This window comes from Drosophila biarmipes, chromosome 3R (genome assembly GCF_025231255.1).
Source record: "Drosophila biarmipes strain raj3 chromosome 3R, RU_DBia_V1.1, whole genome shotgun sequence".
NCBI classification, from domain to species: Eukaryota; Metazoa; Arthropoda; class Insecta; order Diptera; family Drosophilidae; genus Drosophila; species Drosophila biarmipes.
This window is the reverse complement of record NC_066616.1, coordinates 27,951,046-27,968,038: the sequence shown is the minus strand read 5'-3', so window position 1 is coordinate 27,968,038 and position 16,993 is coordinate 27,951,046. Positions and strand designations below refer to the sequence as shown.

Here is a 16,993-nt window from a genome sequence, read left to right as displayed (position 1 = left end):
CTGGTTTTGGTAAATTCGAGGAACAGGTGTGCTTTTGGCTTATCTAGTCTGCCCATTAATCTTTACCACTGCTTATCACCTATTTGGTCATGGTTTTGCAAATTTTCCTAAGCAAATTTTCCTAAACCTGTATTAAATTCATAAATCCATCCATAAATGGATCAATTTTCAGCATAAAGGAAATGCATCACGAATTTGTGGGGACTAAATTTAAACAGCAGAAAGTGCAATGAAACGGAAAATGTGACTAAAGGCTAAGAGTCCATAGCCTGCTTATCGGGGCAGAGGGAAAAACACTCGCTCTGCCGGCTCTTTAAGCCAGAGCTTTAATCTCCAGCACCACCATCTCACCATCCCATCCATATTGAGGGGCTGCTAATAATATTGAACACCATGTCATGGCTAAGCCTTTAAAGCCATGTGTGTGCGGCAGAGTTCGGTGTTAACAAAAACTATCACCAGTTCAATGGAAAAATTGAGGAAAAGTGTTTGGTTGTTAAGAAACTGCAATGCTCTTACTTTTGAGGAAAGATTTTTTTGGAAAAATCTGTTTTTGATTTTAAAATTTCAAAGAACTTTAAAATAAAGTTGTTACATTTTTCGTATAGAACATATTGGAAGTGTAATCATAAAACTTAATTCTTTCTTAAGTTTTATAATTTTGAATTTCAATAGAGTATTTTTATTAGATTTTTGATATCCTAATTATAACCAAGCTATCATATTGTTTTAACCAAGTTCATAAACATATCATTTTCCTGATTCACTAAACCCAAATTGGCTTAAAAATGATTTTAAAAGTCCCATACCCTTTCCATTAGGGCCATGTTCAACACAAACAGGATAGATTGACTGGGAGTGGGATCCATCTGGGTTGGCTGGCTGGTTGCCTGGCTGCCTTCGGCCTGTGGGCCATCCATTCGGGCCACTCGCTCGGCTCGGTTCGCCTGGTGTCCATAAAATGGAACGGCAACTTGTCGCCGCCTTTCAATATCCGCACATACGTCGTTGGGGCAGCAACACCACCTGTTGTTGGCTCTGTGTGTAGATACATTTGGGGGCGAGCATTCTTTGAGGCGCGAATCCGTGGCCATATGGCAGCCTAAATTAACGGTATCTGTGTTGTCCAATTAGCCCAGCGCGCGTTAGCCATGTCGGCGAATCGCGGCCAGAACCACTCCCGATCGGAGTCGCAATCGCAGAACCAGGCGGCCGCCCAGCTAAATGCCTCCGGCAGGCGCAGCTCCACTCCGTCCGGAGCCCATGGCTCCTCCAATCGCTGCCTAATTGCCGTGATTGTCTACCTGGCCCTGCTGCTAGATAACATGCTGCTGACCGTAATTGGTAAATGGGGAAATCAATTACAGATAAGAGCCGTAATAAACGATAATTATCGCCTTTGCAGTGCCCATTCTGCCGGATTACCTGGCCAGCCTGGAGCTGGATGCCTCGTCGCCGGTGGTCCTGAGTCTGGAGGATACCTCACCATCCTCGAAGCTGGCCTATCGGGCGGGTGGGGAACACCCAGGCGGCCATCCGCAGCTCTACATCTCCAAGCATCCCATTCCGGGCAAATCGATGGTGAACTTCACCCTGTTCCAGCTGGCCACAGAAGCCACCACCACGTCGACCACACTGACGCCCAATTCCACTGATGTCCAGTCGAGTGGCACTAATGTCACTGGAACTGGCAACGGGAACAGGAGCAGGCACAGAAAGCAGGGCCCCGGCACTCCACCCACCAACAGCAGCAGCATTAAAGAGCTGACCTTGGCGCAGGAGAACGGCTCCATTGGCCTTCTCCTCGCCATGAAGGCCCTCGTCCAATTAATTTTCAATCCGATTGTGGGCAACGCATCCAGCAAGTTTGGCTACCGCCTGCCCATTGTGGTGGGCACCTTCTTCCTGCTCCTCTCCTCGCTGGGTGAGTGATCTATTTTCGGGGGAAATTGATTTTTTAACAGCCGCCTGTTGGGGGAGAATTAACTAAAATATATATATACTCATAAAAATAGGAGTTCCAACACCTTTATAAAAACCATAAAAAATCTAAGTAAAACATAGAAATATATGATAATATCATACTATTCTAAGATTATTAGTTGATAAAAATAGATTTTATAATATTTTATTTGGTGTGTTATAAAAATCTCCTACATACTTAAAGATAAAAATAATATCCTAAAGCATACTACCAATTTATATATCTTTCTATCTTATAATACATCCTTTCAGTCTTCTCTGTTGGCGAATCCTATTGGGCTCTCTTGGTGGCCCGAGCTGTGCAGGGCGTGGGATCCGCTTGCATCAACATCTGTGGCATGAGTCTGGTGGCCCAGCACTATCCGGAGGAGGCCCGTCGTTCCAAGGTGATGGGCATCATCCTGGGCAGCATTGCACTGGGCGTGCTGCTGGGCTATCCCTTCGGTGGCATTCTGTATGACCTGATGGGCAAATCGGCCCCCTTCATCATTCTCTCCACGCTGATGTTCCTCAGCCTGGGTCTCCAGCTGCTGACCCTGGATCTGTCTGTGCAGCCGGAGGTGGTGGTGGAGGAGACACCCAAGTGGCGACCCCTGCTGGAGTGCAAAATGATCCTGGCCATTGTGCTGGCCATTTGGTTCTCCACCTCCACCATGGCCATGCTGGAGCCGTGCCTGCCCATCTGGCTGATCCAGTATCTGAAGCCCAATAAGTGGCAGCTGGGCACGGTTTTCATCCCAGACTCTGTGGGTTACTTTGTGGGCACTAACTTCTTTGGCAGCATTGCCTATAAGTATGGCCAGGTCAAGGTGTCCTGCATCAGTTTGCTGCTAGTGGGCGTGGCCTCTATTCTGGTAAGTAATTTTTATCAATTTTTAAAAGCAGTTACCTTATTATATTATTTTCCCAAGATACCCAGTGCAACAACGGTTGCCCAACTATTGATGCCCCATTTCGCCTTGGGCCTTGGCATAGGAGTGATTGATGCGGCACTGGTGCCGCTCCTGGCCACTTTTGTGGATGCCACACTTTCCCAAGAGGATCACAGTGAGAGCAGTAGCTCCATGTCCAGTTACGGAACAGTCTATGCCATTCAACAGACCTCCGTTAGCCTGGCCTACTGCTTAGGTGAGTCCCTAAAGGATTTTTTAAAGATCTAAATAAATAATATTCATTTTTCTAGCTCCCCTTATTGGCGGTGAGTTGGCGCAGACCTTTGGTTTTGCTTGGCTAATGCGCATCGTGGGCATTTTCAACATGATCTATGGTCCAATACTGGTCTACTTGTACCAGAAATACGATCCGAAGGTAAAAGATTTTATTAATATTAAGAAAATATAATAAATCCCTATTACCCTAAAGGCCCTGAGGGAACAGCATAATGATATGCTGCTCCAAAGCAGCGGACGTGGATCCCGATATAAACAGCTGTACAACTCCATGGATGTGGAATAGGCTGCACTGCCCAGTTCTCCAGCTAGTCTCAAGCAATCTTAAGTCTCCGAATTAGGCGTTCCTTTGGCTAGTAAAAGCAATAAACTTGGAGCTGATTTTTTGTAAACCATTTACCCCTTTGATTCAACATAATATGCGAATCTCCTATACTTAAAATCATTTTACTGTGTTTCGAACTAATTTAGGTTAATATAATACAATTTTCCGATTAAAAACTAGTATGAAAATATTATATTTTGATTTTTGATTTTTCCTAAACAAGTGGGCTTTGGATTTGACTTCGCCCTTAGCTCATATGTAGGGGTCTATGGAAACCTCATTCTGTTCGTGGGATCCTTTCGGCAAACACCTCATTGAGGTCAAAATTTAACGTTCGTATTTTTTCTAATATTGCACAAAACTAACTAGAAATGGCGGTGCGACCTTTTGGTGGGTGAAAATTTTATTTTTTTATGGGGTAAAGTATAATACTCTGTGATATTCATAGGCCCCGGACCCGGCGTCTATATGCTGCCGCCCACTGTGGGCTATGATAAGCATGACAACCGAAAACAGCGGATGCCCCAGTACTCCTTCGGCATGCGCACGCGTGCTCCTGGAGAGGATTTGGGCCCTGGTCCAGGGGCCTACAAGGTGGACAAGCTGACGCGCTACGGCAACAGTAAGGGACTGGAGTTCTCTATAGCGCCCAGGACCAATACTATAGGTGAGTCTGTTGATAAAACTCAGAAATTTGCAGTTTGCTAGAGAGGCGAGGGAATGCTTTTAGACAAGCGAAGCAGTCCCGGTCCCGGAGCCCACGATGTCCACAAGAAGCCCTTCTTCACGGGTGTCAACGCCCCGTCCTATTCAATGGGCTTGCGAACGGACTTTAACTTTAAGAAGGAGGGTCCCGGTCCCAATGCCTACAAGTACGAGGTGAATGCCGTGCGCCCTGGCGTCCCAAGCTACAGCATGTGAGTTGATTTAGTCTTATCGGTATTATCCTTTCCTAACTTGTCCAAATCTCCTCCTACTAAGGGGCCTGCAAACCAAGATTCTCAACAAGGCCAACTCGCCTGGTCCGGCTGCCTATGGAGGCGGGGATATCAATGTGAAACTGAACCGTGCCCCGATTTACTCGATGCAGCCGCGCACCGCAATTCCCGGCGAGAACGTGGGACCCGGACCCAACTACTACGATCTGATGTACTATCGTCCCGGCAGGAGTGGGCCGGGCTACTCCTTCGGCGTGCGCCACCATCAGTTCGCCCCGCCCATGATAGTTAAATGTGACAACATGTAGACAGGTCGAGTGCAATATTAGAAGAAATGTTCCAAATTTTAGTGAATAAAAATAAACAATGCTTTCGGTAATCCATGTGATGTGGGGTTGATTGCATTGTGGGGAGGGATATTTACGCCTTCTAAGGAATTAAAGCGAATTCAAATCCATCTAAATGCGTTTCTATCTGCCTTAATCAAAAAGAAAACATTTAAAGTAAGGTTTCGACTTAAATCTCACTTTAATTGTAGGAGTTGGCTGTTACCAGAGAATTTATCTATGTATCCTCGCTGAAGGAAATAAGTTTTAGTCACAAATATTAACCTCTCCGTCTATCTGCTTTCAAAGGAAAAAGCTGTCTAAGATGTCTATCTAGTAAAAATACGACTTAAAATAGCATTATAAAATGTAGGAAAAAATAAATTAAAATTAAACTCTATAAATCTGCCAGTTTAGCAACTATAGTCATAGGTTAACGAAACTATCTTGATCCAATAAAATAAAGTCGCACCATGCCTTGACTTTGCTGTCAGATAAAGTGGAAGCAAATTAAATTAGGACAAAACAACAATTTTGGCGGAGAATAACATAACCTAAATCAAGATACGTACATATACTTTTATTATATTGACGTGGTGTTCCACGCAAAGGCGGTGAGTTTCAAATCGAACTTTACTTTTAAAATGAATACCTGCAGCCTTTCATACTGATAATGCTAGTTTCTTTAATTTTGTTGATCTTGGCCAGCTTAAGTGCGCACTAAAATTGAAGACTTTTTAAGTAAACTATAAAATGTTTTTAAAACCGCAATACGCCTCAAGTATAAGCAAGTTTAAAATTACGCGGGCTTTTGTCCCGTCTATCGTGTGAATCATCGCTTGTTATCGATTTAATTTGAGTTTACAGCGGCGTCCTGCAATTGCGCATACGCTTGGGTTTCTCTGTTAGTTAACAGAACCAGTGTTACCATACGCGTTGAGGGAAAACTCCCCCGCTTGCTTATGCTATCCAAGACCAACTCCGGTATTTTTCAGTCACAAAATTGTTTTCTCCGAGTTTTCTCGTTTTGTTTGTAGATTTCGACTGTTTTATTTATAGTTTTTTTTCCGAAGAAGTTGGTTGAATTGCCAGCCGAACTGTAGCTTTGTCCAGCCCGTAAATTAGGTGTGTTCGTGTGTCGGAGGGTCGGCGGATATAGAATAGAAACTATAGTGAACTGTTTGCTGGTGACCAAAAAGCGAAGCAAAAATCCGGGACACTGATTTTAGGCCTTCCATGTTCCCAGCTCAAGATTGGTAACATGTTGAGCGATGTGGCGGGTGCTGCCGCCCCAGAACAGGAGCAGCAGCAGCAGCAGCAACAGCAACAACAGCAGCAGGATTCGGAGAAGCGAGCTCTGCGGACACCGCCGTTGCCCAGGCGTCCCTCATCCTCACATGACCGGGCAAGGACCCCGCCCCAGGAGCCCCGGCATCCCACAAACTCGCACTCACATCCCCGGCGATCGGGTGGTGGCCAGGTGCCATCGCGCAACCAGGTGGGCCAGATGGGCAACAACGAGTGCCAGTTCTTCTTCGAGGACGAGGTGTTCCGCATCGATCGGCGGGGACGCGTCCACTTCGGTGTGGTAACCGAGACGGCCGAGTCGTACTCCTCCGACGAGGACGAGGAAATCGACGAGGTGCTGTCCAAGGGCGAGGTGCGCGTGGCCTTCTATCCGGATGGCAAGGAGATGGTGCACACGGAGCGCTCGGTGAGTAAACTCCATTGAGGTTATGTAACCGCCAAGGTCCCCCCGAAAACGAAATAACTGTTTTCACAACTGTTTTGCGTTTGCTCTTCACGTTCTTGCGACACGTGTTTGTTTGCCTCCCTTCGCATCGATTCTTGTTCTATGATATAATAATGATAACCATGCCATCCATGCACCATCATGTGGCCCTGACAGATTGGCCTGGCGGACCGAACCCTGATGCCGGGCGATGTGGTGCGGAGACGTCTGCCGGGAGAGAAGGACCTGGTTGGCCAGGCGGGCTATGTGCGCGATGTCAATGTCCGGGCCGATGTCACCGTGCTGGGCTCCAAGATGGTCATCAAGAATGTGCCAGCCGAGCGACTGCGTCCGATTTCCGCGTGGACCCGGGATGTGCCCGTCTGCCTGGACACCTGGATAGGCACCACCCTCTCCGTAGACGAGTGTGCCGTGCTCAAGTATGGTTTACCTTATCCTGTTCGTGAAACCCCATATTAAATAGCCCTATCCCTTCAGATCCAGTAATGGCGCCCGCTTGGAAATCACCTCCGACGACTTCCACAAGTTCAAGGATGCTGTGGCCCAGTGCGCCCGCGAGGTCTTCAATCCCAATGTCTACTTTCCGGGCAACGTTGTTGTGGGTCGGCTGCCGCCCCCGGATCGCGTCAAGAATCTCACACCGGAGATAACCCCGGTTGTAAATCGGAAGGGTCGTGCTGTGGTAAGATGATATCCATAGATTTTCAGGGAATTTAGTAGCTATACATATTTGGTGGCTATACACAGGATATTGATTTATTTGATAGTCGCTTAGTGCCTTTAAAACGGATTAATTTGTACACTATATTTCTTTGTCTCTTGAGGAGATAGTTCTTTAAATAAGATACTCATACCAACTTTATTTTTCCAGTACACCGTTGAATCCATTCGCACCACAGCCATCAATGTGGCCTGGACCTGCCGGGCCATCTCGCAATTCGACAATGGCATTGACCTCGATCCCCTCAAGCATCCAAAGACCGCCATCACGGGCGAGGACCTGAACAACGTCAAGCGCCTTAACATATATGAATCCTACGTGCTGCAGATTCACGATCGATTCTACCTCAAATATTCAAAATGTGATCTATTAGTTAAATACGGAGATTGGGAACAGGAGCAAGGTAGCGTATTCCTTTTAAAAGGGTTTTTGGTATACGAATAAAAGTATATTTAATCTATTGCAGCGGAGAAATACGCTCCCATTTTTCAAACCCAGAAGAAGCTGGAGCGCCAGGCTAGCAAATTAAACTCATCTGCCTCCAGTAGTGGAAATTCTCGCGCTGTGCCCAAGCTCCGGCGCTTAGCCGGCAAGTTCATGCATCTGCCTCGTCCGGTGATAGACCATTCTTCCAATGTCTGCAAGTCGTTCAAGCGCATCAAAGAGGATGTGTTGTCATCGGGGACTGATGAGGAGGATGACGAAGAGCCTATCCCGCCTCCAGAACCGTCGGCGGTTGCCGAAAAGGAGGCTGTGGGCGCCGAGGACACAGAGTCTCCGCCAGCAGCTTCCACAGCAGCTGCAGAGGCCGGTGCCCAGGCCCCCAGGACGACCATTCGAACTGCCAAGCGGCGACATTTTAAGAAGAAAATGCGGTCTGTGAAGAAAATAGTAACGCTGCCCTTTACCAAGAAGGAGGCGACTCCCAAGGATGGCGACGAAATCGTGGTGGAGACGCTGGTCGTGTACAGCTCGGTGACGGTCGTCTGGCAGGATGGAACCGTTGAGACTGGCATTCCCTCCACGCAGCTCTATCCCATTCATCATTTGGACAACCATGAATTCTTTCCCGGCGACTTTGTAAGCAAGGCGAATGAAAACAGCACCGGAGCAACAGACTACGGGGTCATCCAGTGCGTGGACCACGACGAACGCATTGCCAAGGTCATGTGGTTCTACTCCCTTGTAGAGAATCCAGTGTGAGTAACCTATACTCGTTTATGTTAAAACGAAACGTAATTTTTTTTTTCTTGGCAGTCCTGTGTGCAAAGATACAGAGGAGCTGAGCGTTTACGACCTGAAGGATCACTCCGACTACCAGTATCGACCCGGCACAATGGTCATTCGAGTGTCAAACTTTACGGGCGAGGATGTCGACTCAACTGCTGGCCAGGTGATCGACAACTACCCCGATGGACGGGTGCGTGTTTGGTGGGCCAAGGGGCACATCACCATGTGCTACCCACAGGATCTGTTCGAGATCAACCACAACGATCAGGAGCATGATGGCTACGAGACGGATGGCTCGGATGGCGACTCGTGGGAGACGCAATCTGATAACAATCTCAGCGCTCAGGGGGAAGACCACATTGTAATTGGAATGGATCAGGCCGAGGAAGCAATGGTTCGGCTGGATAAACTCTTCCGCATTCTGACTCCCAAGCACAAACCGGATCTTATCAACGACCTCATGGAAATGTTTAAGAACGGCCGCGGTCTGGACCGTAAGCTTTGTACGAACTTTTTCCACGTAGACCACTTCCATGACATAGTGGGTACCAAGCCGTCACCATCAGAAGTTGCCCCCAACAGCCCTGCCCACGACCATGTGGATACGAGTCCAGAGGCGCTGGCTGTCATGACCAAGGTTTCACCAACGCTCAAGATTGAACTGGACACATTTTCACTGCTTTCGTCTGGCCAGTCTGCATCGACACCCACCAAGCGAAAGTCCTCTACGGAAGTCGATGAAGTTCAGTGCAAAAAGAGCACTGATGAGATCGCTGAGAAAGAGGAGAATGAAAAGGTCCAGGCGGAGGAGGAAGAGTATTCAGAGCCTTCAGAGGATTTCCTTAACGCACATCTCACTGAAGAGGAACGAAAAATCCCCTACAATAAGTTAGTGAAAAAGTATCGTAGCGAATTCAGGGAACTGCTCGCCTCCGCACGGGAAAACATAGCCAAAGGGTTCGAGAGTACCACTAAAGTAAGTAATTTGATTTTGAAAAACAGCAGTAACCTTAATTTGCATTGCTTTCTAGAATGATTCTGGCGTTCACTCGCGCGGTGAAAATACATCGGACGAGTCCAATAATCCAGACAGCGAAAACAAATTGGCGGAGGATTCAGATACGAAGCAGACCAAAACAAATTCCGTGGAAAAAATAGAGTTCATTGGTCAACGCACTGTTGATGTCTTCGAGGTTTTCTCTTTTTTGATCAGCGACCAAATGTACAGGTGCCGCAAAACGCTGGAGAAAAAGGGGTTCATTGGAGCAAGAGAGTACAAAAAGGAGGATGTAAGCGATGCCGAGGAAGACTTCGAGGTGCCCGATAATGACGCGGAACGAGCGGAAAAGCCAGCTACAAAGGACGCTAAAATGGCGGAAGACGAGGCCATGGAGCAGCCCTTGAATCTCAATGCCCTGTCTGAGTCGCTGCCGCCCATTGACAGTCCCATGGCCTGCTCCTCGCCCTCTCGTTTTGCAATACCGGACGCCACTCCCGTCTGCGAGGATTGCTTCCAAGTGCTGCCCAATGCACCAGCTGCCCATTACTTTATCAGCAATAAGGTGACTCCGGCCAACAAATCGCAATACCAGCGGGCTGTGCAGCGGGAATACCGCTTGCTTAAGGCCTCTCTGCCCCCCGGAGTTGTGGTGCGTGCCTACGAGGATCGCATGGACCTGATGTCCGTGATGATGGTGGGTCCGCAGCGAACGCCCTACCAGAACGCCCTGTTCTTCTTCGACTTTCAAATGGGGCGCGACTATCCGAAGAGTCCGCCAGTGTGCCACTACATCAGCTACTGCACGGAGCGCCTTAATCCGAACTTGTACGAGGAGGGCAAGGTGTGTGTATCGCTGCTGGGCACCTGGTCCGGACGCGACAACGAGGTGTGGCTACCCACCAGCACCATGCTGCAGGTGCTCGTTTCCATACAGGGACTCATACTGGTCGATGAGCCCTACTATAACGAGGCGGGCTACGAGAAACAACGAGGTAGATTACTATTTAGAGTCAATCCTAGAAACATCAGTTAAAAGTAATGGTGTTATTTTCAGGCACTCAACTGGGCAATGAGAACTCTCGTGTCTACAACGAGATGGCCATCATAAAAATTGCCCACTCTACGGTGAAGCAGCTGAAGAATCCTCCGCTCGTTTTCCGCAATGAACTGATTGAGCACTTCAAGGAGTTTGGCAGCGAGCTGCACGGCCGCATGCTGGCCTGGTCGGAATTCTCCCTTGAGGCGCAGCGCCAGCGCATAACCAGCATTAAGGGTGAGTCCGAATCAATAACACTGTCTTGCCGGATGACTCATAATTGTATTCAATAGATATGCCCGTGGATTACAAGGCGCCCTGCGAGCTGCCCGAGTTCCCGCTGCTGCCTTGCAGTCGTGGCTTTTGCATAGCGGTCAAGGGCGTTTTGGGCCAACTGGAGAGCGAGCTAACTGCCTTGGGAGCCAATCTGGTAACGGACGAACGCAATGGCACTGCGGCAGGAGTGGGAACTGCGCCGCGTGCTGCTCCGGAGGAGATCTAAGTGCCCAGCTCGTGCCTGTGAAAAATTGGTGCCTATCAGAAGAACCACAAGACTTTCGCCGCCTGCACTTGCGAGTCTGACCGGGCGTTTTATAGCCACTATGTCGAATTTCGAATTTTTCTTAACTCATATTGCTGGCAATCAGCCTTTTAGTTAAACGAAATTTCCTAAAGTTATTGTTTGTTAGTTTTTCACATAAAAAATAATATCATAAAGCTGAATTATCTATATATATAGCGCGCAACTAAGCAAAATGGTAATGGATCCGCCTCGTATAATGTCGGTTATTCAAGTTTTATTTATTTAATTTTTTTGTTGTCAGGCCAGCAGCAAACAAGTTGTGTTTAATGTGTTGTTCCGATAAATGTGGATGCTGGCCTACACGAATCTCTGTAGGCATTCCACTAGAGCTTAGAGCTTAGCTTAGTTAGTCCAACCCCGTCCCCCGATCAGCGCCCCGTGTACGTAATATTGTAAGCTAGCCCAATCCGAGAAATGTGAATAAATTAGCAATTTTATTTATTATGCCTCTAATTTCTGTTTTATCCAATCGATGAAAGCCCCCGTGCGGGTATAAACGCCGGGCCAGCCCTTGAGGCCGCAGGGCTTTGTACCGTACGAGGTAACGCCAGCTATGTAGAAGACATCCCGGCCACCGGAGTTGATGAAGACCATCAGCGGGCCGCCGGAATCGCCGCCACAGGTGTCCTTGCCCGCCTGGCCACCGGCGCACAGCTGGGTGTCGTCCATTTTCACCTTGAAGAAGGTGTTGTACTGCTCCTGGCAGCGCGTCAGGTTCCACACGTTGACGGTGATCTTCAGCTTGGTGGGGCTGGGCTGCATGTTCTCCGTGAGTCCCCAGCCGGCCACATCCATGCCGTAGTCGACGAAGTTGTTCCGTATCATGTCGCCGGTGGGCAGGCAAATGGGGCGCACATAGTCGGTGTAGCTGTGGGAGAAAGTCACTATGTTCATACCGCGATAAGCCGAAGTCTAAGGATCCACACACCTGACGCTGCGCTTGAGGCGCACCAGCGCTATATCGTTCTTCTGGTCCACCGAGGCCGGGGCGAACTGCTCATGGATGATGCCCTTCTCCACCTCGATGTCGATGTGCTTGGGCGCGCAGATGCGCTGCCCGTTCATCTGGGTGGTGCAGTCGGGATCGGTCTTGGTGTCCCACTCTCCCAGGCGAACGCTGTGCAGCACGACGCCGGCCTGGTCCAGGTCACGGCTGGCCAGGCAGTGTCCGGCGGTCAGGACGTAGCGGGAGTTGATCAGGGCGCCGCCGCAATTGAAGGAATAGGTTTCGGAAAACACTGTCAGAAAGTGGAAAATCTCTATTGATCTAATCTAATGATTATCATTAAAATATTCTACCTGAGAATAAATAAAAATACATAGTTTTTTAATATTATAACGATAACCATTAGGTTCCATTAAAGTATTTAAATATGTATTTTTACGAGCCAATTATTGCTTGGCGGGTATTTATATACTCGTTATCAGGTCGAACATTTATATTGACGAGTTTTATTCGAGTTGATTTCAAATATGCAATGCAAAACTTTTAAGTGAGGTTACTAAGTTTGAGAAACAATTTTCAAATATTTTAAAAATATGTATTTTAAGTTAAATTATTCCAACCAGTTCAATAAATTGTTTATTTTCATAGATAGCAAAAATAGATTAGTAAGTGGATTACTCATGTTTCAATTAGAAAAACAGGGTCAGAGCATTGGCTTCCAAGTTTATCACTCATACGTATGGTTGCCTTCGATCAACATTTTTTTTTAACCTTGGTATAGTCGATTTCAACCCATTTATTAAAATTTATAAGAATTCGAAATGGGAGAAACTTTTGGTCTAACTTGCATAAGATTTGTACAATTATTTAAAACAAATTTGTTAGATTTTAAAAACGAACTATTATACATTTTATTTTATATTTCAATTTTTAACTACCCTAATGCAAATCTGTAGCCGTGAAAATCACGTTCCATTTTTGCTCCACCCTAATGCACATTATCTACTATATTTCAGTGATAAGAATTGACCCCGATAAGTAATCTGCTCAGTAGCGAACACATGGATCCTGAAAAGGTACCCCTAAAGATGAAATACTCACGTTTCTTGTACTGCAGCAACACCATCCAGGGGAATTCCCAGAGGCTCGTGTTGGTGCCACCAAATATGCGATCGGCGAACAGGAAGCCGCACACATCGTTCCCGGGCAGCACATTGCCCGGCTGCTGGTCATCCCCCTTGGGAGCCGGGGGCTGTGGGTCCGCGACGTCGCCCCTCTTGCTCTGCGGACAGCAGACCAGGATGCGGTTGACCAGGCCCTCGACTCGGTTGTCCAGGCCGCACTGGCTCTTGGAGAGCAGGAGGATCTGGGCAGGAGTCTTCGGCTCCACCTTCAGCAGGTCGGCCAGATAGGGGCAGTTGGTGATGTGGACGCACTGGCCGCGCTCGTCGCTCTGCTGTGGGGTGCAGGTGCCGAAGCTGATCTGGGCCGCCGCGTCTGGAAGAGAAGAGCGCGGCTTACGATGCAGTCTAACCGGTTCTCGGACAGTGCAAAAAATGTTAGATATTCCTAATGATATCTAACACGCATAAATTCCTAAAAACAAACAGCTTGTTTTTAATTGGAAAAACCCCCTTCTCTTACACAGAATATTTTAAGCTACAATCTCTGATGAAAAGATATAAAACTTAAGTACAATGTTCAATGTTCGTAGGCCAAAAGGTCGAGTTTAATAATATGAATCAATATAATGATAAACCCATCAAAGAAAAAGTAGAGAATTCGGAAAGAATCCATGTAGAATTCAAAACTTAAATAATATCAGTCCCAAAATATGCCTCCCGAGGACAGCTCACCCACCTGCTCGTAGGACCACTCCGGATAATGCGCTGACCACCAGCGACAGCAGTAGGTAATTCCGTTCCGTGGTTGCCATCTCGTCGCTACGGGCTCCAATCAGGTACTAATCCAGCTCTCCGGCTGTCGGGTGGCTCAAGCCCAAGTCGCTCCGCTGCAGTGGTTGCGATAAGCGGGGGTTATCTCCCGATTTCAGTGGCAGCGGCTTGAAAACGATCTGGATTGCAACAAAGATCCATTGAACGGGGTGGACTTTCCCAGATATTTGCATTAGCATAGTGGGGACTACATGGGCAACCCCACCACTGGTCTCGGTTCAATATTCTCTCAACTGGTTACTCTCCCAAGACATGAAAATGATGTACGATGCATCAAGAAGCACGTGATGCATTCACACCATCTGAGCTCTGCTGGTGACGTCGTTAATGAAAATGTAGTAAATGAGATATACCCATGTTTTTATCATAACAAAAAACATTTCATGTCATGGAGAGTAATTTTTTGAAGCTTGTCCGCGTCTTGATAAGGCTGAAAATTTTTGTTTTTATCATTTAGCGAACCACAATTGTAATCCATGACGCATTATTAAAACAAGGCAGATCGCTATAGTCATGTGCCTCGACTATCAGATACCCGTTACTCAGCTTAAGGTCGCAAAAGGAAATTGGACATATATACATATTATGTGGGCGGGAGGTATTAATGAGACAAACAAATTTCAGTTAAATTTTGTTTTGTCATAAAAACTGTAGGCTCTATACATTTTCATGGATTGTAGGCGTTAGAGTGGGCGTGGCACACCGCTTGGCAGGAAGCCCAGGAATCCGCATGCCAAGTCTAACTGTTCTAGCCCTTATAGTTTTCGAGATCTCAGCGTTTATACGGACAGACGGACTCGCGGTTAGTGATCCTGATCAAGAATATGTATACTTTATCGGGTCGGAAACGTTTCCTTCTACCTGTTACATACTTTCCAACGAATCTAGTATACCCTTTTACTCTACGAGTACATATATATTCCTAAAACTTTTAAAACTCGACTCATTTAAATTGTAGCCCGCAAAGGTTCAACATGTTTTTCGATCTAAAAGTTTGTTTTACATTTCTGATTCAGGCTTTTCTCTCGGCTCTAGTATTCGGTAATATATCTTGAACCAAAGTTCAAAAATAATTTGACTTTCGTCTCTTATCCTCAACGAGATTTTTCTGTAGTGACAAAATATATTTTATTATTAAAATAGCCTGTCCAGCGGATGAGGAATGTATCGGATTGAGTACTTGTTACCCACTCATGAGGATTCTAAGGCCCCGGGGAATGACGACGGCTGAGATGGAAGTATTTCAAACCCGACAGTGCGGCCAAGACAGCAAGGGACCTGCATTGTTGCACAGAGTTTCAGTCTGCTGCCCGAAGAGAGGTGATGTCCTGCCAAATAGCCAGATCTGTGGCCAAACGCCGCCCGCTTTCCATATTACAGCTGGAGAGGAGGCACCTCTGAATGGGTTCCCCTGGATGGCCGCGCTATTATATGCGAACCCTCGCAGTCCGACGCAGGACACTGTCTCCAAGTGCGCGGGATCCTTGATCACCAATCGCTACGTGCTCACCGCAGCCCATTGTGTGGAAGTAAATAATTGGGTGCTTCGCAGGGTGCGCCTCGGAGAGCATGACACGACCTCAAATCCAGACTGCATCACGCTTATGAGTGGAAGGATGAAATGCGCTCCTCCGCACCTGGAGATCAACGTGGAGCAGGCCGTGAAGCACGAACACTACTTTGTCACAGGGGGGAAGCACTACAACGACATCGCCCTGCTGCGACTCCAATTTCCGGTTAGGTGAGCAATGTACCTGCTTAAATGTGTTTTGTGGCCACACCACGTTTTTGCTTCCTCAGGTACACGAATCAAATCCTACCCATTTGTATTTTGCCCACCGATCACTTCTCGAATCCCTCCTTCGAAAACTACAATTTGCAAGTCGCTGGCTGGGGAAATTCCCATTTGCACACTTCTAGCAATGTTCTATTGCAAGCTTACGTCCAAGGAAGCAATCCGGATGAGTGTTCAAGAAGGTTCCCATCCCTAGGGATCGACAAGGAGACCCACATATGCGCAGGTGGCCAGGACGGAGTGGACACCTGCAAGGGCGACTCTGGCAGCCCGCTGATGGCCACAATGGGATGGGGCGTGGACGAGTTCGTATATTTGGCTGGGATCACCTCCTACGGCTTTGACCAGTGCGGGGATGGGCCAGCAGCTTACACAAAAACTTCAAGCTATGTCAGTTGGATACGGAGGAACATGTGGTGATATAAGCAAAAAAAAGCGCTGTCATGAATGACACAACTAAGTAATATCTGTAAAAAATTAAACATTTCTGTAAATTAAACTATAATAAACTTAAATTTTATAAACATTTATAAATATTTTTCAATCAATCCCTTCATTTTCCAATTAATTTTTTAAAATTATTTGTTGTTTTTATCGAAATTTTAGCGATCCGTTGTATGTTTATAGTACTTCTACTTAATTTAAAATTATTTGCCAAGAGGGGACCGACTACACTCAGAAAAACTTATTAGGATTTGCAGCCACTCAAATTGCAAGAAGTGCTCAATGTGAACATCTTTTGAGCACGAACGTTCTTAAATAATAAGCATGTCATTTTTCTTTAATCAACGCTGTTTGTACTTGTTCCTAGCACGGTGTTTTCCCCTCAGTGTACTTGCACTGAAATACATGTTCTTTCTTTCCGAGGTCATTGCCAAAATAAAATAAAATTAGAAACAAATGAACGACGATTATCACTACTGAGCCGCTATCAGCTAAGGGGTATGTAGAGACATCCCACACAACCAGTAACCATAGACAAAATTATTGTCGTTCCTTGGAAGGCATTCCAATAAGCGCACTAAAAAATGTAACTTGCCTTTTCAATGGAATTCTAGGTTGTAAAAAGAGGATTTTGTGGTGAATATCAATATCCATGTTTAAATCGGATATCCCTTAAAAAGTTATAAGAAAGAAAAGAAAAAAGTTATGGTGCTGCTCCCTCTGATGATAGAGTTCCCCTGTCGAAGCTAAGCTAGGCTTAAGTAGCTCATTATCTGCAAGTGTACGAAT

General features: G+C 46.7%; 5 protein-coding genes across 7 annotated transcripts; 4 read left to right on the top strand and 1 right to left on the bottom strand.

Moving 5' to 3' along the window:
* Positions 1 to 1,011: 1,011 nt before the first annotated feature.
* Positions 1,012 to 3,548, top strand: LOC108024340 (synaptic vesicular amine transporter; the record flags this gene model as incomplete). The annotated part of the gene is given in 8 exon segments (XM_017094242.3): positions 1,012 to 1,062; positions 1,064 to 1,116; positions 1,118 to 1,344; positions 1,406 to 1,924; positions 2,236 to 2,837; positions 2,895 to 3,111; positions 3,167 to 3,291; positions 3,346 to 3,548. Coding segments are annotated over 8 exon segments (1,887 nt in total), but the record flags the coding sequence as incomplete, so codon positions are not given.
* A 156-nt stretch (positions 3,549 to 3,704) lies between these two features.
* Positions 3,705 to 4,794, top strand: LOC108024441 (outer dense fiber protein 3-like protein 2). The gene is made up of 4 exons (XM_017094359.3): positions 3,705 to 3,867; positions 3,926 to 4,144; positions 4,208 to 4,394; positions 4,459 to 4,794. The coding sequence occupies exons 1-4, from the start codon at positions 3,849 to 3,851 to the stop codon at positions 4,721 to 4,723; spliced, it is 690 nt and encodes a 229-aa protein (XP_016949848.1). The 5' UTR covers positions 3,705 to 3,848; the 3' UTR covers positions 4,724 to 4,794.
* Positions 4,795 to 5,211: 417 nt separating this feature from the next.
* Positions 5,212 to 11,517, top strand: LOC108024656 ((E3-independent) E2 ubiquitin-conjugating enzyme). Of its 3 annotated transcripts, none has more exons than XM_017094717.3 (10): positions 5,212 to 5,355; positions 5,988 to 6,455; positions 6,651 to 6,913; positions 6,972 to 7,176; positions 7,366 to 7,618; positions 7,682 to 8,414; positions 8,473 to 9,421; positions 9,477 to 10,437; positions 10,500 to 10,718; positions 10,775 to 11,517. In XM_017094717.3, exons 2-10 carry the CDS (start codon positions 6,003 to 6,005, stop codon positions 10,981 to 10,983), a joined length of 4,245 nt encoding a protein of 1,414 aa, XP_016950206.1. In that variant the 5' UTR covers positions 5,212 to 5,355; positions 5,988 to 6,002; the 3' UTR covers positions 10,984 to 11,517. The 3 variants fall into 3 exon arrangements, with proteins under 3 accessions (XP_016950206.1, XP_050744349.1, XP_016950204.1); XM_050888392.1 differs by having other exon boundaries at positions 5,224 to 5,355; positions 5,818 to 6,455; XM_017094715.3 differs by lacking the exon at positions 5,212 to 5,355 and having other exon boundaries at positions 5,732 to 6,455.
* LOC108024657 (spaetzle-processing enzyme) lies at positions 11,486 to 13,994 on the bottom strand. The gene is made up of 4 exons (XM_017094718.2): positions 13,871 to 13,994; positions 13,112 to 13,507; positions 11,993 to 12,302; positions 11,486 to 11,932 (listed from the first exon to the last, which is right to left on the bottom strand). Exons 1-4 carry the CDS (start codon positions 13,944 to 13,946, stop codon positions 11,506 to 11,508), a joined length of 1,209 nt encoding a protein of 402 aa, XP_016950207.1. The 5' UTR covers positions 13,947 to 13,994; the 3' UTR covers positions 11,486 to 11,505.
* Positions 13,995 to 14,916: 922 nt separating this feature from the next.
* LOC108024339 (spaetzle-processing enzyme-like) lies at positions 14,917 to 16,180 on the top strand. Its single transcript, XM_017094241.3, has 3 exons — positions 14,917 to 15,006; positions 15,109 to 15,706; positions 15,766 to 16,180. The coding sequence occupies exons 1-3, from the start codon at positions 14,940 to 14,942 to the stop codon at positions 16,178 to 16,180; spliced, it is 1,080 nt and encodes a 359-aa protein (XP_016949730.1). The 5' UTR covers positions 14,917 to 14,939.
* The last annotated feature ends 813 nt before the right edge of the window (positions 16,181 to 16,993 follow it).

Excerpts from the sequence above, each read along its gene's own strand:
- LOC108024441 (XM_017094359.3), top strand. Across the intron at positions 4,145-4,207 it reads GCCCAGGACCAATACTATAG|ACAAGCGAAGCAGTCCCGGT; the intron begins GTGAGTCTGTTG and ends GAATGCTTTTAG. Across the intron at positions 4,395-4,458 it reads GGCGTCCCAAGCTACAGCAT|GGGCCTGCAAACCAAGATTC; the intron begins GTGAGTTGATTT and ends CCTCCTACTAAG.
- LOC108024656 (XM_017094717.3), top strand. The coding sequence starts at position 6,003 with ATGTTGAGCGATGTGGCGGGTGCTGCCGCCCCAGAACAGGAGCAGCAG. Across the intron at positions 8,415-8,472 it reads TCCCTTGTAGAGAATCCAGT|TCCTGTGTGCAAAGATACAG; the intron begins GTGAGTAACCTA and ends TTTTCTTGGCAG. Across the intron at positions 10,438-10,499 it reads GGGCTACGAGAAACAACGAG|GCACTCAACTGGGCAATGAG; the intron begins GTAGATTACTAT and ends TGTTATTTTCAG.
- LOC108024657 (XM_017094718.2), bottom strand. The coding sequence starts at position 13,946 with ATGGCAACCACGGAACGGAATTACCTACTGCTGTCGCTGGTGGTCAGC. Across the intron at positions 13,508-13,870 it reads CGGAGTGGTCCTACGAGCAG|ACGCGGCGGCCCAGATCAGC; the intron begins GTGGGTGAGCTG and ends CTTCTCTTCCAG. Across the intron at positions 11,933-11,992 it reads CGCCTCAAGCGCAGCGTCAG|CTACACCGACTATGTGCGCC; the intron begins GTGTGTGGATCC and ends TTTCTCCCACAG.
- LOC108024339 (XM_017094241.3), top strand. The coding sequence starts at position 14,940 with ATGTTTTTCGATCTAAAAGTTTGTTTTACATTTCTGATTCAGGCTTTT. Across the intron at positions 15,007-15,108 it reads TCTCTCGGCTCTAGTATTCG|CCTGTCCAGCGGATGAGGAA; the intron begins GTAATATATCTT and ends TTATTAAAATAG. Across the intron at positions 15,707-15,765 it reads CGACTCCAATTTCCGGTTAG|GTACACGAATCAAATCCTAC; the intron begins GTGAGCAATGTA and ends TTGCTTCCTCAG.